This window comes from Pangasianodon hypophthalmus, chromosome 24 (assembly GCF_027358585.1).
Source record: "Pangasianodon hypophthalmus isolate fPanHyp1 chromosome 24, fPanHyp1.pri, whole genome shotgun sequence".
In the NCBI taxonomy this organism is placed as follows: domain Eukaryota; kingdom Metazoa; phylum Chordata; class Actinopteri; order Siluriformes; family Pangasiidae; genus Pangasianodon; species Pangasianodon hypophthalmus.
This window is the reverse complement of record NC_069733.1, coordinates 18,919,393-18,944,905: the sequence shown is the minus strand read 5'-3', so window position 1 is coordinate 18,944,905 and position 25,513 is coordinate 18,919,393. Positions and strand designations below refer to the sequence as shown.

The following is a 25,513-nucleotide window of genomic DNA, read 5'->3' as shown; positions in this document are numbered from 1 at the left end:
GAGGAAAAAAAAGGAAACAAAAGCCTCTTTGATAACTTCATCCCCAACGCAATTCCACATCGGAATCTCTCCGACTCTGGAAACACAAACCCAAACAGAGGCTCCGCTTCAGTGACGCGGCGCTAATGTGAGAGAAACACATGGACGTGATTATATTAAACATGTGGCCTATTATCAACAACACAGTACAGCACGGAAAACAATTAGCACACGTGTGTGTGTGTGTGTGTGTGTGTGAGTGTGAGGCTGATTATATACAGGTGTGTGACAGGACTAGTGGAGTCCAGCGGATAAGGGCTTTGACCTTTAGTTTGGGAATTTCCGTGTTCAGGTCTGTACTGCAAAAACAATAACGTCTCAGACAAGACATGAAAATGATGCAATAGTTAAAGATTAAAATATATAAATATATAAATAAAATAAAAAATATCTTACATTTATCTAATATTTCTCTTTATCAGATCAATTTATAAAAAGCACTTGCTTCTAAAATGAAGAAGGTCAAGATTAGAAAGAAAATCAGGCTGGAAGTTTTACATTATTATTATTATTATATCCTCATCATTTATCCTCATCATAAATTTGGTGATATTCACAATATTCTCAGTAGATGCTGACTATATTATAGTAAAGATATAAATTTTAAATATTTTTTGCAGTTTACAAAATCATTAAATATGGCTTAATATAATTTTATCATTACTTATTACCTTATTTGCCTCCTTTAATCAATTATTTATTTCTCAAAAGACACAAAATCACCTGAACGTGCAAAACAAACATCTCCCTCAATTATTTTATAATTATATATGATACACAATTCAAATATAATATTAACAACTTAATAATATTTAATATTTTGATAAATTAATAAATAGTAACTTAACCATTCATAATATTACGATGAATAAATATTATTCAGTATTTTATGTGATTTAAATTGTATATATTATATATTTATATTAATCATTCAATCAATCGATCAATTTAATCAAAATTTTAATATTTATTATATTATATTTTAGACAAATTTATTTCTAATTTACATTTTATATTAGTAATTAAATAATATTCAACAGATTTTTCTATATTTAATCACTTGTGACTCTATTGTCTTATCTACCGTCACATACACACATCCAGGATAAAATATATCTTATTTGTTTATTTGTTTGTTTGTTTGTTAAATAGGGCTGTATTCAGAGACTGTATTCTGAATTGTTTCTTGTGTTTATGTCGCATCCTATTTCATTTGACAGCAAAGAAAAAAAAACGCACCATTTCATTCATCGGTCCGTATTTTCTATCCCAGTTTTTTTTTTTGTGCTTAAAGGCGAGTGTTTGTGTTTAAAGCCAGTGACGTTGACGGTATTAAAAAGTCAGATCTGGCAACCTCAGAGGCGTGAACTACACACAGGTGATTTTAATAATCTGAATGTGGAGCTCAGAAACTCCACTTAAGCAGCTGCGTAACCCGACATTTATCTGTGTGTGTGTTTGTGTGTGTGTGTGTGTGTGTGTGTGTGAGAGAGAGAGAGAGCTCTGCTACGAGAACCTGCGTGTACGGATGTGTGTAATACGTGAAGGATGTTTCCAGAGGCGCTGGTCTCCTAGGTAACCATCGCCATGCCTGCACGCTAACAGATCCCACATGTGGGAGGGAGCGTGAACGAACCCTGCATCCTGCTGCACCGGCCTCAAACATTCCAGCAATTTCCCCAACCTTTAAACAGAAACACGGCCAGAGAAGGAGAGACCGCAACCACACACACACACACACACACACATGCAACCACACACACACACACACACACACACACACACACCGTGCTTGCCGTTCCTGCGTGCATGTTCATTATAAAAACTGAGAAGCAGATGCCACTCTGACATACACACACACACACACACACACACACTCCTCCTACATGCCAGAACGTAAAATAAGCATACATGTAAACACACACAAAAGTTTTTGCCCCCTCAACAGATCCCACAGCTGAGAGGACACACTGCTTTCCAGACCACAGAGCCACATGAGCAGCTTGTCTCCTCAGCGAGAGCCGCGCAACACACACTAAATATAATCCGATTATTCAGCCTCACACTGCGCATCACGTCTCTGCGTACGGCAGGTTCGCTCGGAGTTAAACCCTAAACCCTGCTTCACGCCTTTATACAACTTCTGAACGTTTCCAGCGCTTAGGAAGGAGTTTATGGGGCAGTTTTTCGGCACTGATTATCCGGGAGTGACGTATGGAGGGGTGGCGAGATTCTGACTCTGACACGGTGTTAAAGTTACAGAAAGCCGAGTTCGTCCAACGTTGAAGCGTAAACTCTAAAGAAATCCAGCCAAATCACACACTTCCACTTTCTCTACTCTGTGAATAAATTTAGTGTGGTGTTCTCGTCTTCCATCACACCTGAACAATATTCACACCTGGTTAGTGGCTTTATTAATTTTTTTTATTGCGACGTGTGTGAACGTGAGGTGAGTGTGTGCAGTAAGCAGGAGAGCTGTACGACGGATTCGCGTTGGATTTTATTTTGCTCGGTTTCAGTGTTTCCACAAACCTGCGTGTTCCTGATCGTTTGACCATCCAAGTAAAACCCGCTGCACTACGAGTCAGATCGCGTCTCAGCTGATGTGTGCACAATGACTCAAAGACAAGACAATGACTCAAAGACGAGATAATGACACAAAGACGAGACAATGACACAAAGTCAAGACAATGACTCAAAGACAAGACAGTGACACAAAGACAAGACAATGACACAAAGTCAAGACAGTGACTCAAAGACAAGACAATGACACAAAGACAAGACAGTGACTCAAAGACAAGACAATGACACAAAGACAAGACAGTGACTCAAAGACAAGACAGACAAAAGTCAAGACAATGACACAAAGTCAAGACAGGACAATGACTCAAAGTCAAGACAACGACTTAAAGTCAAGACAATGACTCAAAGACGAGGCAATGACTCAGTCAAGACAATGACACAAAGACAAGACAGGACAATGACTCAAAGTCAAGACAACGACTTAAAGTCAAGACAATGACTCAAAGACGAGGCAATGACTCAGTCAAGACAATGACACAAAGACAAGACAATGACTCAAAGACAAGACAATGACTCAAAGACAAGACAATGACTCAAAGTCAACACAGTGACTCAAAGACAAGACAATGACACAAAGACAAGACAGTGGATTACTTTAAGTTTCATTTTTGAAAACTTATAAACTTGAGTTCAATATCCAAAACTTGTCATGACAACTGGAGTTAAAGAGAAGAAATAAATTCACGTAATGTAATGGGGCTCTCATGATTGGAATTCAGAACCAGAAGTGTGCGCTATATCTACAGCATGTTTTTGCTAAAGTTAATAAATAGTAGAGTTTCATTTCTTTTTCAACATCAAGTGCAACATAAATTGGAATTGAATTAAAGCGTTTTTCTAGAAGAATCCGGACACTGGGTAAGCGCTGGAACCTTTGCGTTGAATAAATAAATATAACGTAGAAATAATGGTACAATTTTGTGACACTTATTTGCAACAAACAACGGCAAAAAAAAGGTTTAATTTGTCAGTCACCCTAGTAGCATACAGTAATTATGCTGACCAGAATATTTTATTCACTCCTGTAACAATTTTATTTACATTTTGTTGTTGTTATAGCTGGTCTAAGTGTTTCATTAACGCTGTACACATGTGCATTAGCATTCATGATAAAGTCAAAGCTCCTTGTTGCACTTATGGAGTGTGAACTGTACATAAAGTCGCCAAAGTGTTATGCTCAGTGTGAGTTCTAGGTAATAAATGCTCACTTTAAACATTCGTTTCTAAAAAAGGAAGCAAAATGATCTCCTAACAAAAGCTGATAATTCAACATTCACAATATTTACTTTCTTTGCAGTGTCCAAGATGATTATAAATTACTTTGAGATAATATAACTTATATCTATGCAGTATTTACTCATTTTAAATGTCAGATCTTTTTACCTCCTTCATTTATTTCTTACAAGAAAATGTTATTTGGCTGAAGGTCGGGAAAATAAAAGTGAAGGAGAAGAAGAAGACTGCTACGTGCTAGCTTGAGAAAATGTTCTTACAAGGTGTCTAGGATTACATTTTATCCCAATGTATTTACCTGAATTAACTTCTTTGAATTTAACTTTTTTATTATTCAACACATAAATTAACACACAGACATTAAATCCAATCGACGCATGGAGTAAAAACAACAATTTTTGATGATTACGTAGAATTTAAAACAGCCTAACTTTCATTTATATTCCAGAAAATAGGGAGATCTCTGAATGAGGCCAGTTTTTGCTGAAATACTGAGTGTAGTTTCAGAGTAAAGTGTATTCTCCGGCTGTAATAACTTCTGTTACGAGTGTAAGTAAATGAATCAGCTCATGACCGAGTTCCCACACTCGCTGCCCTGCCTCAGAACACGACCCCAGCGTGGGATCAGGATCTAGGGTTTTTTTTTTTCCTCTTTTCCTTCCTTCACTAGTTTTTCATTGTTTGCTCTTTTTTTTTCTTCCACCCACAAAAATGTGTACAATGCTGCAATTAGCCAAATGCAAACCATCAGCCTCTGTTTCACTGAACGCTTCTGACGCACGTATTCACTTTCACTTCTAATTTCAGCGCAGGATGTCGGCTTGGCTTAGAGAAAATTACACTTGATATAACAGCGTTAAAAACACGTCCCAACACCTCGTACAGAGCAAGGAGTGTCGACAAATCCTCATAGTTACATACACACACACACACACACACACACACACACACACACACACACACACACACAGTAAAGCTCCTGTACTTATACACAATACAGTCACTTGTAAAACTGAGGTTATGTATATTCTACAAGTGTACCAGTTTGTTTTCCTGTATTAAACCCAAAGGGAAAATAAAAATGTAAAAAAAATTAATAAAGATGTCTTTTTGGAGACATGACAACAACATGATTTGTGTCCTGTGTTCACACACACCCCCGCGCTGGAGTTTAAAGCAGCATGCACGTAGCGTGCGCTGTGACGTCACACCCCAACGACAGTCCAATCATTTTCTTTCAACAGGCAATGTGTATTTATTACAATAATTGTGCCACAAAGAGACTTGAATTCTTTAATCAGAAGGTGAGTCACGTTCTATTACAGCACGGATCTGAATATTTACGATTGTAACATAAATCTTCAGTTTATTTCTCATTAACGAGCTCGTTCTAATACGTTATCGTTTCTATAGTAACACACACAAAGCCTAAATAGAAACGGATTAAAAATATGTAGTTATTTAACAAAGAAAGGTGTGTATCACTATAGTGAAGTTTTCTGTAAGGAGAAATGTGTTTATTTAACATTCATGGAAGGAGTCTCCAGTGTTAGCGCTTTATAACAGTGACACGCTGGGAAAAAAAAAGGGAACGTGTTCGGTCAGATTTAAGAGAATATAGTTTACAATAACAATTAAAAATATTACGTTTTTTATCACAAGGTTATTTAATTGCTCACACTAAATTTAATTTAAACTAGTTTCTAATTACTCGATTGAATTATGTAGCGTGAATGTGATTAGCATTAGCGTGATCCAACTACGTTAAATCTTCAGAGGATGTTAGAACTGACATGAAGAAACGACTTTAGTAATAAATTAACATAATTAAAATGTGCGATAAAACACGTAGTGCAGCGGTAACCATCGCAATCTCACTCTCTTTTTTCTCTCATGAATTAAAGAAGAAGCAGTTCATCATGTTACCGAGAAACCGTAAAAAAGCGTAAACTCCTCTGTCCTGAAGAGTTTTGCGAAAGTTCTGTAACATTAAATGTAGCTATTAAGTGTTAAATAGCGCAATGTGCTATTGTTCATTAATAAATAAAAATTGTAATTGTATATGAGGAATACTATCTCCAACATACAAACTCAAGAAACTACTCAAAAAATATGCAGTTTTAAAGCTTAAAGTTATTTCTATATTTGTTTATCTATATGTTATTATTATTGGTATTATTATTATTATTATTATTATTATTATTATTTTAGCAGTTGCAGCAGCAACATTTCAGAATAATATCGGGCCCAGTACTGATACTTGATACATCTCTAAATAATAACATCATCAACAAAGTCATTTCTGACTCGTCTTAAACAGGATTATGATTTTTTAAAGTTACACGTTTATCGGGTTCCATTATAAAAAAATGAAAAACCTTATGTATATATTTTCCTTTAGTACTTAACTAGCTTTTATTTATTATTATATTATTTCTTTATATTATTTTAATGATTTGTTTTGATTGTATTTAGTACACATTGCTTTATTACACTGTATATTTAATCATTCTGTCACGGCTATTATTTATTGCGCTATTATTATTATTATTATTATTAGCACAATTTATATGATCTTTCACATTGCTGCTTTTTACTTCATATTGCAAAGCTGCATTTTAAATGTATGAAAGATCATATAAATTTATTATTATTATTATTATTATTATTATTGTTGTTGTTGTTGTTGTCAAATTGAAAAAGTAAACCGATGCAGCCTCCATAAACACCATTTCGGACCTACTTTAGGTACAAAAAAAGTTATTGTGGGCGGGGCTAATCGCTCCACTTATAAAATTATGTAACGATGCTGTTTTCCAAGGTCATGTGAACACAGCACTTAGTGCTTAGCATCAACCGTTCCCAGACATCGCAGGGATCTGATGAGTTTGAACAGATACCAGTCCCATACGGCTGGACTCGTATCACACACACACACACACACACACACACACACACTTGCGCATGTAGAGGACCCCTGGGCTGCTTTTGGAGACGGAAATCTCTGCTGGGCTTTGATCCCGTCTGAACCCCCGGGGAGAGACAGAGAGAGAGAGAGAGAGAGAGAGAGAGAGAGAGAGATAGTGCTAGTTAAATGGCACTTTAATGCCTATTATCTCTCTAATCTCACCTCTCTCTCTGTGCTGGACAGGTCCTTATTCACTACAGGGTTTCTCAGGTATTCAGTGAGTGGAGAATAAGCACTCCAGCCACGGACTGAAGAAGAAAAAAATCAGGAAAGGTGAGACTACCTTCTCGGCCCTCGGATCATTCACAGGTTTTAATCACAAAGTGCTAACGTATAAAAAAAACAAGAGATTTATGTTAAACAGTTATTTAAAACGCTACAACAAAGGAGAAGTAAAAGAAGTGAAACCTGACGATAAACTCTGAGATGTTTCTTAATTTGTGATAAATAATATAGTAACGTATGAAAGATACATCATGACTTTTTTAAGCTGACTTTTAAGATAACGTCTTGGTCCTCGCTTAGTATATTTCAGTTTATATTTGGTGTAAAGTGTCTCAAATATATTTAATAAACATATACATAACATATTTATGACATTAACTCATTTTTGCAAAGCTGTAAAGCACTCTGAAATTCAATATGATATGATTTAGAGCTGTTAGGATACATTGTGATGCAATAATATATTATCTCTGAGGTAGAGGTGGATGATATGACAAAAATGATCATATTATGAAATTTGAAAACCTTTCCATGATACGTGATATTCATATGGATTTACCAAAAAAAAAAAAACCCAGTTGTGTTGCATTTACAAACCAGTGAAAATGTGAGTTCAGTCATTTTAACCCTTCGTTTTTAAAGAAAATCCAGTCCATGTGAGCACTGTTTATGAAAATATCTCCAGCCACAGAAACATAACATTTTTTTCCAAAAATATCTCTGCTCATGTAAACATTGTTTATGAAAATATCTCAGAAAACGCAAAAAGATTTGAAAACGCTCACAGAAGCATGTGAGCCCAGTAGATATTGTGTCAGATACTGTTACGTAAGAGCATCAGGAATAATGTTAAGAGCTGAGTGCTGCGCTATAGAGAAGCTGAAACGTGGAAAACCATTAACAAGTTCCAAAAGGAGAAATGTCAAATGTGAGGCTTCATACAGTACGTGTGGACTGATGATAACGTGCGTAAGGTTATACTCGAATGCACGGGTTATCCGAAATCCACGTTCTCAGTGCGGGTTATAATGTCGGAGCGTTGGATTCAGGAGCAGCGCAACACTCATCATGTTCTCCACACGAGTGTGTAATAATAAAACAAAATGAAATTCAACTGCCATCATGTTATCAGATAAATAATTACACACCACGAAGTAACAGCCTGATCAGCAGCCGTGATAAACCGAGTCCTAACAAGGTCATAACACGCTAAACACACGCAACGTTCACGTCAGCGTTTTCAAAAACGTGCATTTTTTTAGCCGTCCACACGAAAACAGTGAAAAATGTTCACAAGTTTCTCCACCTTTTTCACAAAGCTTCCTTTTCAGTGACCCAAAATGCTGCTGTCGTGTAGACAGGACGCAAACAAACAAACAAAAAATAGCAGAAAATATCCGTATGCATGCAGACGGGGCCTCAGAAAAGTGTACCGTGACGTAATTTATCCCAATTTTGATACTTAAAACTGTATTGCTCAGCACTACTCTGTACTTTTTATCCTTTAAACACTGTTAAGCATCAGGACAGTCGTTTTGTAAATATTTAAAACTGATGCACTAAAGCTACAGTCCAGTTATAAAGGACACACACACACACACACACACACTCACAAATGTGTAATAAATGATCCTTCAATATGAATGGATGGATCCAAGCAGGAAACATGCTGAAACCAGCACTGAATTCTCAATTTGGTGTGTGTATATTAAAACGACGCCAAGCCAGAAAGCGAAAAATAAAATTCTCAGAGCAGGAAAGAGATAGAGAGAGAAAACAGTTGAGAATAATATTCAGGTGTTTCCATCTGAGTAAACTCTCTGCCCTTAACACACGCAGTGACCCCAGGAACGAAGAGAATATTCCCGCAATGAAATTCTGCTAGATAAAAATCACAAACGGATTTCTCAACATTTTTGGCGGCGAAGGAAAACAAAAGAGACTGGGAGCGAGCGGCGATTGACAGATATGGCCGATGACCAAGAAGGAGTGGGAGGAGAGAAAGAAACAGAAAGAAAGCCCAGATTAAGGAATATAAGAAGGAAAACAAATGACAAAGCAGCACTCAGAAAGAAAGAAAGAATGCGAGAAAGAGAGACAGGAAGTCATTCAATCATCCTGTTACATTAGCGCTTGTCCCACAGGCCCACTAAAGGGGGAATATAACCCAATTAGGTCGGAGCTAAGGGTCCCAAAGCACAGTACTGCTCTGAGGGACAACAAAGATTAATGAAGTGGTGAAAGAAAGTGTCACAAAGGGCCAAAAAAACAAAAGCGGGAGAGAATTACGAGGCAGAGGAACGGAGAGGAGGATCCTGGACATGTCCACAAGGTCACGGCGCTAATGGAGTGCACATGCTGGGGGAGGGGAGAAGAGGTAACGAGCCGTCTGGGACAAAAATAAGAGAAGGAGAGGATGAGGTGTCATGCTAAAGAAGGTTCCTCGCTATGGATCATCAAACACACGAGGGTCTCTGCATCATCAGGGGCGTATGGCGCTCGCTAAGCAAGTGCAACACTTCACACCGCACAGATGTGTGAAACTCCACACCTCGGCCGTGCTGCGAGGCATGAGGGTGTCGCTCAAGCTGCCGGAGTCCTGATTTATGTTCCTGTGTGTGGTGTAAAGCTCGAGACGTCTGCATGATAAACAAATCCGATCTCATAAACACGCTTGATTCTTACCACACTCGCCGCGCTGTCCGAGATCCGGACAAAATCTCGTCCGATTTCTATAACAGACTGAGTGATAACGTGGGTTCTCCTGTCAGATCTAACGACAGACCTGTGATTAAAGAAAATAAAACTCCCACTTTATTCAGGAGAAAGAAGATCGGACTTTTTGTGTATTTTTGAGTGCTCCGATGTTAAAGGTTACACTACGGAAAATGTGTGAAGGTCAGCAGGTCTGGGAAAACAATATAATACAATCGGAATAAACGTCACTGGACATCATGGCAATGTAATATCATGGAAAGACGATTAAATCCTAATATCGTACAAGTTGGGAAGTGGTGGCTCAGTGGTTAAGGCTGATCAGAAGGTTGGGAGTTCCCAGCACCACCACTGGTACCACTGCCGGGTTTTCTAGCAAGATCCTGAACTCTCATCTGCTCTGATGTATCTTCTCTCTCAATTGGATAAAAACATCAGCTAAAGGAGCACATGTAAGTCCGGTTTAAGCACGTGTCACTTCTGTTCTTCTGAAAAACAGTCACGACTCCCACAGTGGAGCAGAAACCCCTGAAAACCAGGAACTTGTTAAAGGAACTGCTCAGGAAGGTATTTCGTTTCCTAAAATGTTCCTCTGTGGAAACTAGAGCAAAAACAACCCTCTCAAAAACATAAAACTATCACTAAAGTCCCCGACTCTGGATCCTGACGCTATAAAACAGGGATGGACCCGTGGTCTGGTCTGGATGCAGATCCAGCCAAAGTACTGGAGAGATCTCACATGTTCTGTAGCCAGGAAGCACTTTAACTGTAAAACAAACCCCACAGACCCCCTCAGCACAAATTTATTTCATTAACATTATTTAAATGTGAGAACAAAAATATTTTGTCTATATTTTGGAGTCAAGGCACTTGTTATTCTTGAATGTTCCACCGACGGAACATATTAAGTCCAAGATAACATTATTTGGAGCTTTATTATCAGTTTATATTTATTTGTTTTTGAGTTATTGAGGTTTGGATTAAAGCCATTCAAATCAAAGGAGCAGTCAATCCAGCTAAGAATGAGAAGACCTAAAGGATAAATAGAAAACGTTCGATTGTGATTTCTAAAAAAGTAACAAAATTAATTTTAAAAAAAAAAATCATGTACACCACTTTAAAGAACAATGTTTTAGAGGATTATTAATAAAAAACTGTGACTTCTTCACAAGGAAAAGAGAACGATTAAAGACGAGTGGATGGAGAATTTTGCATTCGTTCTTTGTTTCAATTTCAAAACAGACGTCTTATCTGTTCAGAGTCTGTGTCACTAGTCAAAAGTGGTAATGAGAAGCACCACTTCAAAACAAAACATAACCAAATATTATTTACAGCCATGAACTAATCACAGATGCTCCACTTTAAATTTTATGCTGAAGTTCATGTAGCTGGACATTCACAAAATTTAGCTGAGTACCGCCGCTGGTAAAATTGACCTTAGTCACTGAAGTTAGTTGTCATGGTGGATCTGGAGGCGAGACACGTGGAACACAATGTGGACTAACTCCGTAAATGAGACATCGGGGTGAAGATCTCAGGTCATCACACACACCAGTCCATCTACAGGTCATGTTGTTGGATAGCTGAGACGTAACTCGAGATCGCTAACATCTTCTACGCTACAGGAGCTCGAACCCTGGTTCAAAAAGAACCAGCTGTCAGATACTCAACTTGACCTGGCATCCCATGGTGAAGGAAACGCTCCCAGAATGCACTGCTCTCATTAGTAAAGAGTAAAATTCCAGAGGTGCTCCAGCTGTGTCTGTTTGCTAAACACTGTCTGTCCCTGTGAGTCTGACTGACGGGAGGAGATAAACTCACAGTGAAGAGACCACAGGCGCTCATCCACACCTGCGTACTTCAGACACACACACACACACACACACACACAACAGGGTAAATATTTGTATGCGGGACGGAGGTCGGATCTCGGCCACACACTCAAGCTCTGTTCTCTTTTTTCACCGAGATCACAGGCTGGAAATGAGGCGTTTAGCGTTCGTTCTGCCAACTTCCTCTCAAAACCAAACACACACACACACACACACACACATCTTTAGCGAGACACGATGTCACTGAGCATCACCACACGTCTGTAACATGACTACACACCAAGACCTGACATTAATTCTCCGTTTCAGCAGGAAATCTGAACTGGAAAGATGCTCGTCTGTCATCTTATACTCCAACACCTTCAGCGTGACCAACCGACTGACCGAGAGCAGCGAAAAGCTTGTTCAGGCTTTATAACACACTCAGGGTGTGTGTGTGTGTGTGTGTGTGTGTGCTGTAAGAGCTCGTCCAGCAGCGGCTCGCTCTCTACAGGATTTAGAGCGGATTAGAATCCCGTCTTTGACAGCTAGGTGAAGGCTGGAAAGATGCTGGTCTGAGATCAGTGACTGGTTTATACAATTCTGCTGCAATACATTATATAAGATCAAAAATCAAACCCATTCATGCATAGCATCCACACTTATGACTAGTTTTTAGGAAAATATAACATAAATCATCTCCAAATCACTTCAGTGCTGCGTGTCTCTATCTGTCTCTATCTGTCTCTATCTGTCCAAACTTCCTACACAAAAAGTCCAAATCAAGTAAAAACAGTATTTTTGGGCCAGATAGACTCGAACGAATGCCTGAGCTTTTCTGTGGAAAATAGATTTATTTTTTTTACCTCAGAAATCTGCGGCATTGTGTAACAGTCATGAACTGCATAAATGTTTTTACTTGTACTCATAACATACTCAAACTATTTCATTCATTAGTCAGAAATATCGAGACAGAACATCCGGAGAACACGGAGCTGGTGCTCAACGAACAATTAGATAATTATATAAATAACTAGCGTAAAACGTTTTGTGTGTGGCATCCAGTATTTATTTTCTCTTTTAGTGCAGGACACATGGCATTTCTGCAGCGCTACAGCTCTGCTCGGCGTGTTTGATTCACTTCCTGCAGGTGAGTCGATTCAGAGTCGAATCGCTTTCTCACTAGAGGTCACTTGAAAGCGGACCGAGGTCACCTCGCTCAGAACCTGAGTGTGATCTCTGTGTGCTTAAAGAACCGCACCGAGGAGGAGAACACACCAGGGTTCCGTTCAAACACACTAAACACTGTGCATGTGAAAGCAAAAGGGTTCTGTGGTTAATGAAGGTTAATGAGGCTGTTGGCATTTTCTGCAAGTAAAACCTCTGAACCTTTGAGGGTTCCTTCAAAGGATGAACCAGAGAAGGTGCAGAGAAGGTTAGGGTGCTGGAGTTTGAGTGAAAGCAGGTCCTTAGTCAGTGATTAAGACAGACAATAGGCACGGTGAGGATGGGAGCGAGCTGTGGGTTTCCACAGGAAAGAGGAAGCCGAGCGACAGACACACAATGCGGGACGGTAAGATGGATGTGAGATTTGTTTTGTATGCTAACGTCTCTTTCTGAATGGAGGTGGTGAATGGTGGGAAAGGATTCTGACTCATCAGTGACGAAGCTACTGCTGATGCAAAAACATCTCCGAGGTGCCGGAACGTCTGCGCTTACTGTAAAACGACAGTCAAGGAAAAGACGAATGAATGGATGAGAATTGCTCTGAAGTGAGCGAGCGCACATCTGTAGGCTGCACTCTCAACGCTCTGCTAAAGAGATAATAGTGAATTATTATAGCTGGGACTAATTTCAACCAGAAACACACACACACACACACACACACACGTCTCTCTGATCTCTCTCTGAGCTGCAAGCTACCTAAAGTACGCCAGATTATACCCCTTTCTGAAGAGTTCATTTTTACTCTTAACCAAACATGTCTGCTCCGGAAAATCACTTTATTTGATTAATTATTTTTTGTTTAACAGCACTCGAGTTAGAACCAAAATATATCATATCCATATCATGATAAATTATGTCACGAGACATATTTCCCAGAATAGCGCATGTATCTTTTATAACTTCTTTTTCTATAATGATTACAATCTCTAGTAGCAGCTGATTTAGATGTTAAAGTTTTGCATCTTTAAAACTGTAAAATGTTACAGAAAAAAAACTTCTTTTCAATTTTTTCAGTGTTTTCTTTCTTTCTTTTTTAGAAATAAAGTGTCATCAAATAAATAAAGCGTCATCAAATTAATTTTGTTAAAGTTAAAATTTAAAAGCAACACAATTTCGCAGGCAGTTTGTTTGCAAACCTAAGTATCGTGATGCATATCATGTATCGTAGAAACATCCTCAGATATCGTGATATCATGTTTTTGTCGTATCGCCAGACCCCATGGGAGTCCGAACCTCTGACCCAATATCAATCATTAGTTATGAAAAGACATCAACTGTCTTTTTAATGCTGCTAAAAAAGACATAACGTATACTTTTCTGAGCGTATCAACGGCACAGTAACAAGTATCTCACTGAACGTTAAAATTGATTCATTTCGTGAACTTTTAAGTGTAGTTTCGTAGACATTAAATGAAACATCATGAAGATTTTGCTTTTATTGTGCTGGTTTACAAATAGTCTGCGGTGCTGTTTTCTAAGTAACAAAGAGTGTACAAAGTTCTGTTAAGTGTTTTACTCTTTACTTTACTATTCTTTTTTTTTAAACAAGTAAAAAAGCTGCAACATTAAGAGGGAACGAAGGATGTTTGTTCATTTTCAAGTGAGTAAAACAGTTAATTGTGTTTGAAGGAACGCAGAACGTAAATCATATTAAAAACTCTTAGTGTCTGTTCTTCACACCGTATGTGTCACCTCCAACATTTTTTGGGATAGTTTCAGATCTTTTTGTGCAGATTTTGAGATTTAGTTTGACTGAACAATTTGCTGAGATCAGGCGACCTCACATGTATGTAATGTATGTGACAAATAAAGAACCTTGAACCTTGACATCAGCTATAAGGTTTGAGTGAAAGCAGGTTCTTACTCAGGTGTTTGTCTGCACCAGAGTGTGATGGCTGTGTTCTCACCTGCCTAAAGAACCACATTATGGGGAGAACACACCAGGGTTCCATTCAAACACATTAGAAGAACAGGTTCTTCAGATGGTTAAGGGGCTCTGGAGCTAAAGGAAGTACGCTGAAGGTCCCTAATCAGTGCTTTTATAAGTTACAAGTTACTAGATTTAGAGAACACAACATCATTAATATCTTATTTTCAGAGTGGAAGATATTTGAGTAATTGCACTTCATTACTATACTTAAGTACTTTTACTTTGTGAAATTGAATATTTGTACTCTTACTTAATTACATGCTTTTTACGCCGTACATGTTATTTAGATCTTCAAAGTACTTGTTACAAACCTCAAAGGTCTCGTCTTCTCTCATCCAGCCAAAGCATCAACACAACAGGCTCCTGCGCATTTTATTTACATTTCACATTTTATATTTTAGAGCATCCAATCAAACTTATCACTACGAAAGAAAAAAATAATTATCAAGAATCATAATCATAATTCGTCATCATCAGCTACTTGAGTACATCTTCTTGGCTAGCAGTTTTAATTGAGTAGATTTTGACACGTTATCTAAACTTTTCTTTAAGTATAATTTCTCAGTAATTATTTTCCTATTGAATATGTAAGAGTGGCGTAAAATACAACTTAAGACACAATATGATATGATTATAAGACACCGATTTGATATTTGACGACACAGCTGAATCTGATACGATACGATATGATACGATTTATTATCCTCTGATTGATATGTAACTCAATTTGCTCAGAATCTGCGTTAATTTGCGAATGATGATGACGTAGCGAAGGACTACTTTAATAATATTTTTAATAACTAGCATATGTAAATTATGTACACACCCGTTTAAAAATATGAATTATTATTTAACCCTCCAGTTGGTTGCCCTTTTTTTTCCTCTATAAGAATCAGTTTATCACAGGAGTGCAAACATCAGGCTTCCACACGATACAATACGCTTTCGATTCTTAAAGTAACGATTGGATATTTGACAATACGCCCGAATCTGCTACGATATAATACAACACGAGACGATTTAATCTCCTCTGGTAGATATGTGACCAGCGTTGTTCAGAACCTGGGATAGCATCAATTTGTAAATGATGATGATGATGATGATGATGATGATGTAGAGAAGAACTACAGCGTGTCCCAAAAGTCTCCATACACAGGGGGAAATTAACACTTTTTAACAAAATGTCTTCCAAAATATTTCATACTTAGTTTATATTATATATACATATATTTTTTTCAGATAGCCTTAAAGAATTCATTTGACAAAAGAAGAAGGTATTGAAATCATTCTCATGGCTGGATCAGGAAGCTGTCGCAAGGCTGCGATGGACTTAAACAGGAAACATGGCGAGCACATCACACACCACACTGTCACCAAACTTATTAGCAAATTCAAAAAGACTGGAAGTGTTGAGGACCAGAACGTCCACGAACATCCGCTAACGAAGGCACAACTTCTATGGAGAAACCCTGTATTTAAAAAGCTTCAGTGTTTATACACTGTTTTAAAAATAAAGTAATTTTTTTTTTTTTTACACAGAAGGTTGTCAGTGACTTTTTGCTAATAATCGATTTATTTATGATGAACTCATGTAATAATTTTAATCACTGCCTTTGAACACAGCTCCTTATTTAACATCTACACCGTGTCAGGTGCGAGAACGATAATGAAGACACATCAGTGAAAGCATGGTGGTGGTGGTGAGGGTGGTAGTGATGAGGGTGGTGTTGGTGATGCTGGTGTTGGTGGTGAGGGTGATGGTGGTGGTGTTGGTGGTAGCGGTGAGGGTGTTGTTGGTGTCGTTGGTGATGCTGGTGTTGGTGGTGAGGGTGGTGAGGGTGATGGTGGTGATGGTGGTAGCGGTGAGGGTGTTGTTGGTGTTGTTGGTGATGCTGGTGTTGGTGGTGAGGGTGGTGAGGGTGATGGTGGTGATGGTGGTAGCGGTGAGGGTGTTGTTGGTGTCGTTGGTGATGCTGGTGTTGGTGGTGAGGGTGGTGAGGGTGATGGTGGTGATGATGGTGGTAGCGGTGAGGGTGTTGTTGGTGTCGTTGGTGATGCTGGTGTTGGTGGTGAGGGTGATGGTGGTGATGTTGGTGGTAGTGGTGAGGGTGGTGAGGGTGTTGTTGGTGTCGTTGGTGATTTTGGTGTTGGTGATGAGGGTGATGGTGGTGGTGTTAGTGGTAGTGGTGCTGGTGTTGGTGGTAGCGGTGAGGGTGTTGTTGGTGTTGTTGGTGATGCTGGTATTGGTGGTGAGGGTGATGGTGGTAGTGTTGGTGTTGGTGGTAGTGGTGAGGGTGCGCAAACTTTTGCACTCGTCGCCACAAAAAACTTTGAGTAAAACTCGTACCTTTTGCTCGGGTCTTTGTTGAGTGAGGTCCCGGTTTGGTAGCTGTACAGTCCGGGTCCCCAGGTCCCCGTCGCCCCGCACACCAGACACAGCAGCAGCAGCAGGAGGAAGAGCGTGCAGCGGGAACCGCACCGGTGCGGCGCGGACACCGAGCCTGCGGGACACGCGCCCATCACAGCGGCGTCTCTCTCTCTCACACACACACACACACACACACTCTACCGAAACTGTTTCCACACGGTCTCCTTTTCTTTTCTTTTCTTGTCTTTTTTCTTTTTAAATGGCGTTAATCTGAAGTGCAGGCTGGTCAGGAAGAAAGACGTTTCTTCTACAACCGACAAAAACCAAATATATCAGGAGTCAGCAGCTGCGCAGAAACAGAACTAAAATATGCAAAAAAATAAATAAATAAAATTTTTAAAAAAATGAAGAATAAATCAGCGAGGAGTTTGTCCCGAAATCCAGCAGAACGGAAGCGTGAACGTGTGAAAGTTCCTTCAGTTCCTCAGTTCCTCAGTTCCTCCTCACATCTTCAGCACTTTTGACAAGAGCAACCAACAGAGCAGCTTTATAGCGTCCTCGCGGTGTGTGTGTGTGTGTGTGTGTGTGTGTGCGTGCGTGTGTGTGTGGGCGTGTTTTTATATCATGGTGGGGACTGAATATCTGACAGGCTTGAGTTTGTGAGGACATCTGGCTGGTCTCCACCAGGAAAACTTTTCTTTTAACATAAATAAATAAATAAATGAATGAATAAATAAATAAATAAATAAATAAATATTTCCTTTTGGTTGTTAGGGTTAAGGTTGGGGTCAGATTTATGTGAAGCATGGAATTAATTAGCTCCTATAATATGTCAATGGCAGGTCCTCATAAGCCTAGTAAGACAAACGTGTGTGTGTGTGTGTGTGTGTGTGTGTGTGCACTATTCTTCAGCCAACCCCATTCCTTCACACAACTTCCTCTCTAATCTCTCTCTCTCTCTCTCTCTCTCTCACACACACACACACACACACACACACACTGGCTGAGTCCCCAGACCGCACAACTCCCCCACTAACACAATGTCAAATCACAACACCACAAACCTGCTGCCATGGCTGTGCTCCAAAAACTGCACGCGACTGCAATAAAGTGCGTCACAGTAACGTTTTGTGACGTGGTAGTTACACTAGTTGTACTAGTTGACTAGTTACAGCGCCGTGGAAGTGACATTTAAACTCATTCTGAGCTTTTGCCATGCCTACTGATTCATATAATCACAGCTTAATAGTGTTTAATCAGTTTATGGATGTGACATCACAGGAAATGACACGTTATATGTTTCCAAATACAACGTCGATATTCATGTTTTAATAATGTATTTAACGTCCTGTTGTAGTGTTACTGGACAACTGAAGCCCAAGTAATTATTATTAGCAATGCTTAAGTGTTTTATTCCTCTTATACTACAGCCAACAGCTACTAATTAAACAGCAACACATCAGACATTTTAACACATCAGACGTTTTATCCATTTATAATCATTTACATTGTGGAGAAAGTCCACAAAACAAGCATCACTTACGTTATAGCAGCTATAAACAGTCGTTCCCTCTCCAGCATCTCTTAGTTCTCTCTCTCAAAGTTAATAAAACAAACAAACAAAACAAAATCGCAGCTTGTCATGTAACCGAGAAACCACAAAGAAGCGTAAACTCCTCTGTCCTGAAGATATCGGAAAACATAAAGTTACAGCTTCACCTCTGACACTGGAGACTCCTTCCATAAATGTTAATGAAACATCTTCTTAGAGAAAACTTCTGCCCTAAACGTCAAAGTCCCTGTGAATGAGCTGTTGCTATAGAAACGATAACGTATCAGAACGAGCGCATTAATATAAACCTGCGCTACTGTCAGAGCTGCTGTTATAGAAAACTAATCAACACCTTCTGACCAATCACAGTCCAGGATTCAGCAGCGCTGTAGGATACATGGATGTAATTTATGTAACTACAAACTTTTGTTTTTATTTCCAGCTATATGTATAAACAGATTTACTGGCAATAATAATTGATAAATTAACATCTATTTAAAATATTATCAAAATATAGTATACCACAATATATTTTGCCATTAAATATTCTAATAAAACCACAGATTATCAAATTTTACTATAAAAAATAGAATGGTTTGCTAGAAATACTGATCAGTATGTTGTGCAGTAAAATATCTTCATGTGCAACAAACCAAACATTTTTAAAATATATAATGAGAAAAGACATTTTAGGAGAGTTTTGTAGTTTAGGAAGGAAAATTCAGGCTTATGGATGTGATCTCAGTTTTTCAAAGCTCACCTGTTTACAGGGCAAATTGTACAGAATGGCTGAAACGAGTGTTTAAGAATAAAGTACGAGTGAAATACGAATCCATCCCAACGATGACATTAAGTCTAAAATACGGCTGTGTCGATTCCCGAGCTGATGCACGGCAGTGCGGCTGAGTGAAACATGCTGTTCTGTCTCAGAGCGCGGCTTGTAGTTGATGGATAAACGATACAGTTTCCTTCCAAATTTAATCCGAGCAGTTATTTATAGACCTGAGTGGGTCATTTAAAACTATTTTTCACTCTTAAGGCTAACAGTTTAGTTTGGTTTAGTATCCGTTCTCAAAGGACCTGAAAAATGCAATACACTCGTCAATCCACACTAAATATGTAAAGAGGCTCTGAATAGAAGAGATTAAATTCCTCACAACAAACAATTACAGTGTTATGGCTTTATAACTGGCGAATGGCCCCCTATAAAGCACACCTGAGTCAATGAAGCTTGATGATTAGGTGTTGAAACAGGTCATAAAAACGCTAATGGTTCTGGGAGAACGGGGGAAAATCATGCGACCCGTGGGTGAGCAAACGCTGTCTTATTAGCTCACCTGTGTGTGTGTGTGTGTGTGTGTGTGTGTGTGTTGGAGGAACTGTGCTTTCAGGGATGAAATCATTATTGTCTGAAGATTTTGGGATAATGTCGACTATTTCATTGCATCATCAAACAGCTGTGTGAAATTTAGGAGAAGAAACAGAACATTTTTCCTTTTGCTGCTCGGTCTTTGAGGCTGTTAGGTCACACTAACACCAATCCAAGTGTCTTATTTACAAATGTGAAAGATGGAGATGTATTTTCTCAGCTCTGGTGAGGGAACACTGCGAATCGAAATGTTTCCTGACTGACAGGAGGAACTCGAGTCTGGTCGGTTTTGTGAAGAGAGAGTCCAGGAACTAAAATCTGTAGAGATCTAGTTACAGAACTACAGTTACTTTTTAATGCTTAACCATTAATGATTAGTAAATAAGACACATCAGGTTAAAGTGATTATGTTTTTTTTGTTTCACGCTGTCCTTCATGTTGGCATTTGTGACTAGAGTCGTGCACCCTGAACAGATTTTGAGCTTGAAGAGGAGAATAAACACATACTGCTCCATCCATTCATCTTTAAACATCGTAACCTTTTTTTTTAAAGAAGCTATGTCTGTCTTCAGCTAAATAATGTACATAAATATGTCTGTGATTGGATAAATATAAATATGTGTGTGACTGGATAAACCTCAACAGAGAATCTGCGACAGAAGCCACGATGGCTCATATTTAGAAAAACGGAGTCACTGAATTATGGACAGATCCTTTTCATACGCAGTTCAGCTCTGCTTATGTTATTTTTCGAGTACTGAGGTGGATCTTTAGTGGGACGACGTCAGATATAAACAAGTTTCAAGGCCATAACGTATCATTTAAGAGGTTAAATTCTCTGTATTCGGTTGAATTGTGTCATATACGTTCTTCACTCTGGCCTCCATGAAATCCCCCTAAACGAGGAGTCTTGCCTGTGTAGGAAGATAGATAGAGAGAGAGAGAGAGAGAGAGAGACATGAGAAGTGTCTCTCTTGTGCAGTGAATAAAGTGTCCTGAAGGGTTTCTGAGCAAACACTCTGGAAAACCACATCGCTGTGGTCCAACTCCAAGTTAAACACCTGCCCCTGCAGGCAGCCTAACCCTCCGAAGCTCCGTCTGCGCTTGTGTGACCACTCTCTCTCTCTCTCTCTCTCTGTCTCTCTCTCTGTTTCTCTCTCTGTTTCTCTCTCTCTCTCTCTCTCTCTCTCTCTCTTTGTCTCTCCGGAGCTACAAATAAAACTTTAGTACCTCGTCTGGTGAGAAGAACAGCCAGATATCAGATATCAGCAGTCGAGAAAATCGAAATTTTCAACATACAGATGCAGATGTATGGTATATTTAAACAAAGATTTGTGTTTATCTTGTTTACGAGGTACGAATGGTCCATTCTTGTGATAGTCACGATTTATAGCAAAACCCATGAAACCTTGCTTTGCCATCGATGCTATGACTCGTACTAAATCTTTTCTTAGGAATTTCTTATGTAATTTTGTTGTATTTCTTTTACATAATGCATATAAAAACAGCTGAATGCCAGATTGCTAAATCATTCATCTCAGTCGTTAGCTAGCTCACATTTGGTGTATATTCCCTCCCAGAAACACTGTCTCACAACTTAAACCACTCAAACACAGAGCGTATCGTGTATTCGTCTTCTTACATTTTCCCAAGTCCCACTTGAAGGTATTAAGAATTCAAAAAACTTTCTAATCTCGGCCCCCGTGTGTCTTTGAGTGATTTCGTCCGTGCAATGAAATGAATAGACCCATTGACTTGAGTTCGTCAGTGCGTAACAGAGTCGACCACAAACTCTCATGGCCAGGTAATAAAGGTGCAAGCGATCCTTGCACCTCACCCTAGTAGAGCCAATCTCTCCGAGCCAGATGTTCTCAATCTGGCCAGAAGAAAACCGTTTTAAAGAGCCGAGGCGGAGGAAGAGGAGGTGGAGGGCTGGATATTTATTCATCGAGGCACCCGTGGCATTTTAAGGGTTCTTAGGTGTAAATCGTTGCCAAGCTGTAACTGCAGCACTTTAGGGTATCGTGTAAATCCCCTCCTAAGGCGACTAACAATAATCAGGGGGAAAAAATAGACGTGAGGATCATTCACACTGAGCTCCGTTTCACCCCTCATGTCTAGTTACTCACTCGTGCACTCGCTGCTCATTGTCTCTTCAGAGTTCACTGCGTCTTTGTGCTGCTGTTCCATAAAACCCGCTATTATCTCCGCCTTTCCTATTGAGTTACAGCTAGCTTTTCTTTATAACCTTTCTTTATAAGCTGCTTGTGTACACTCACATATTTGGCCCTGGTGACCTCCTCGGAGGCAGATTCTGCAGGGAGGGGGGGTCACTAGGGCACTCGTTAGGCACTTGCTGGCACGTATCCCCTCGTGTATGGATCAGTGTGGTGGGATTAGAGGAAACAGAGAGAGTTTGTACTGAAATAAAGCGCCCCCTCATCACTCAGACATGTGCAGATTTGAGCGCAGTGCTGAGTAAGATATATTAATGTGATTTTTTGAACTTGGTGCCTAACAGGAGCTAAGCTTTGTTTCATAATGAGACCTTCTGAATGCAACGGGTCACTCGTCTACCTCATTACTGCTGGGTGGTGTGGAGTTTTCGCCTAAGATTTATCTAGCTAAAGCAACAGAATGACTAGTTCCTCATGACATATACAAAAGGAACCCTTGAGGTTAAATTTTTTGAGCTATTAAGCTATGTAGAGTTATAAAGATCGAGTAAGTAGAGTAATATTTAGTTTTAATGCTTACTCCATTGACAGCCTCTCATCGCAGCTCTAACACGTTATTGTTTCTATAGTAACAGCTCATTCTTTACAGACATTTTCTGTAAGGAGTCTCCAGTTCCAGCACTTTGTAACAGGCAGAGGTAAAGGTGTAACCTTTCCAATGTCTTCAGGACAGAGGAGTTTAGGACTTCTGTGGTTTCTTGGTAACATGACAAGCTATGTTAATTTTTTAACTTCAAGAGAGAGAAAAAAGAGAGGCTGGTGAGGGAAAGACTGTTTATAGCTGCTATAATGTAAGTGAGAACAAGAATGATATTCCACAACAATAAATGTACCTATAAATGGATAAAAAGTATGATGTGTTGTTTTAAAAATAGAAACTGTAATTGTTGGCAAGCTGCTGTGGTGTAAGGGGAATAAAACTGGTAACATTAACTCCAGGTTCATCCCACCACTGCACTGTTGATTAATTTCCTATAACAGCACCACATGGAGTGTTTTATTCCTTACTTATTGAACAGTTTAATTTTTCTTTAAGCAAGCATGTGGGTCATGTGGGTCATATCAGGCAGTGGAACAGTATCTGTGAGGAAGGACCTCTGGGTAAAAGGACAAAAGGTGCAGGTGAACTTTAACTTCAGCCTGGACAACTCCTGCAATCAGGAAAGCTAGAACGAAAAGGAAAAATGTTCTTTTTTTCTTTTTCACCATTCTGTTCGGTGAATAATTGAAACTGATGTGATTTTTTCCGCAGACTCCGAGCTCCCGAGCTCCTGTAGTCAGGAAATATATATCAAGTTCTATATGAACGTCCCGGATTCCTCCTGCGACCCGCGGGTTATGTTTGAGCGAGCCGAAATCTGTCAAATTCAAGTACAAACATATGGCGATCACACATAAATTACAAAAGCTCTCTCCGATTTAAAATGCAACTCAAACAGTGGGTTCTTAATGGCTACAGGTTTCATGGCACGCACACACACACACACACACACACACACACACACACAAAATACAGCCCCGGCCCGTCTTACGGCTGACTGATGTTTCCTTTCTTTTCTGCAGGAAATGTGTGGCTGGAGAATCCTCCCTTCAGGGACAGAGAGAGAGAGAGAAAGGGTTTTATATGTATGGGGAGGAGGTCTATATATACAAATATACTGTGTGTGTATATATATATATATATATGTATACACACACACACACACATATATCTGTATATATATACATATATATATATATATATATATATATATAGAGAGAGAGAGAGAGAGAGAGAGAGGGTCAGTGAAACACAATCTGCAGAAATGATGTTAGGATTGTAATTAAAAGAACACAAAGCAGTCCCTCTGTTCCCTCGGAGCACACTCATTCTGTCTCGTGATCTCTGAGGCCTTGCTGAAATGTCATGTGGAATCAAGCACACAGAAGACTTAATAAAGAGATCCGTCTTGAGAGATTAAAAATAGGCGAGGCTGGAAAGGCCTGAGTTCTGGCCCAAGTCCAGAGCGTGAACCGAAGCGAAGAAACACACTGATTTGTGGCGCCACCAAATGGTCAAACCCTGACAGTGCAGAGGCCAAGATTTAAAGTTTATGTACAAAGTGACCACCATAAACTTGTGGCTTATTTGATTGACAAGATATATTTAAAAAAAACACACACACACACACACACATTATGGTGCTTGACTACTATGCAAACATGCTAGTTTATGACTAAAAATGAACAAAACTCAATCTTTGGAAGTGCATCGCACTAGGCTGGAGAGAATGGTGTAAAGTTTTGCTGATATAAATAAGAAATCAGAAGCAATTAATCAACTGGTAGAAATGTTCAAACACTGCGTGTACTGCGGTAGAGGAAATGGTAAGCATTTATTCATTCATTCATCTTTAGTAACTGCTTTATTCTGGTCTGTGTGGTGGTGGAGCCGGAGCTTTTCCCGGGAACACTGAGTGTAAAGCAGGAGAATTCAACCTGGATATGATGCCAGTCTATCGCAGAGCACCGTGCATACACACGTTTAGATCCACACACTCATTTATACCATGAGGCAATTTATCATAGGCAAGTCCAGTGTTTTTGGGAGGTGGGAGGAAACAGGAGAACCCAGAGGAAACCCACACAAACACGGAGAAACAAGCTCAGGATCGAACCAGAAACCATAGAGCTGTGACGCTGCACCGCTACCTGCTGCACCGCTACCTGCTGCACCGTCGTTCCTCCCATATTAAGCAAAACACTATAAAAATATATCTTCCTAATTTGAAACATCTTGAATATAATCAAATGTATGTAATATTTCTCCCTTCCAATTCTGATATTTTTACTGACTTCTGACACAGATCAGATATCGCTGCAAGCAGCTCGGATCGGATTATTTCATATCAGCCACATTCAAGGGAGGTTCTAAATCTGAAACATATTTCATCTGACTCACATCTAAACACTCACATCTGATTTTCCTGTTAGTTCTAACGTAATTGTTATGTAACAAATAAATGCACCAGAGTCTGTCTCAGTGTCAGTGCAACACAGTCTTAGCACAGAGTGATGAGCTCGGTGACACGGCGCATTTTGACGGGATATCTGCGTACGTCACACATAAAAATGTAAAGTTCTTAGTCAAAAGCAGTTTGGCAGGGGCATGATGTAAACACGGCAATCAGATACAGATCGGGGCTTACTTATGTTTTAAACAAAAAAATTTTAAAAATCAGATCTGTGTCAAAATATTGCAATTGTGCATCATGGT

General features: G+C 39.3%; 1 protein-coding gene across 2 annotated transcripts in view; it reads right to left on the bottom strand.

Moving 5' to 3' along the window:
• emid1 (EMI domain containing 1) overlaps window positions 1-17,656 on the bottom strand; it is a 93,741-nt gene extending 76,085 nt beyond the window's left edge. Inside the window, exon 1 of one of the 2 annotated variants that reach the window (XM_026931305.3) lies at window positions 17,079-17,656. In XM_026931305.3, the coding sequence (XP_026787106.3) occupies window positions 17,079-17,251 (173 nt within the window). In that variant the 5' untranslated portion in view covers window positions 17,252-17,656. The remainder of the gene's footprint in view (window positions 1-17,078) is intronic. The other variant, XM_026931307.3, reaches the window with a different exon arrangement.
• Window positions 17,657-25,513: the final 7,857 nt, after the last annotated feature.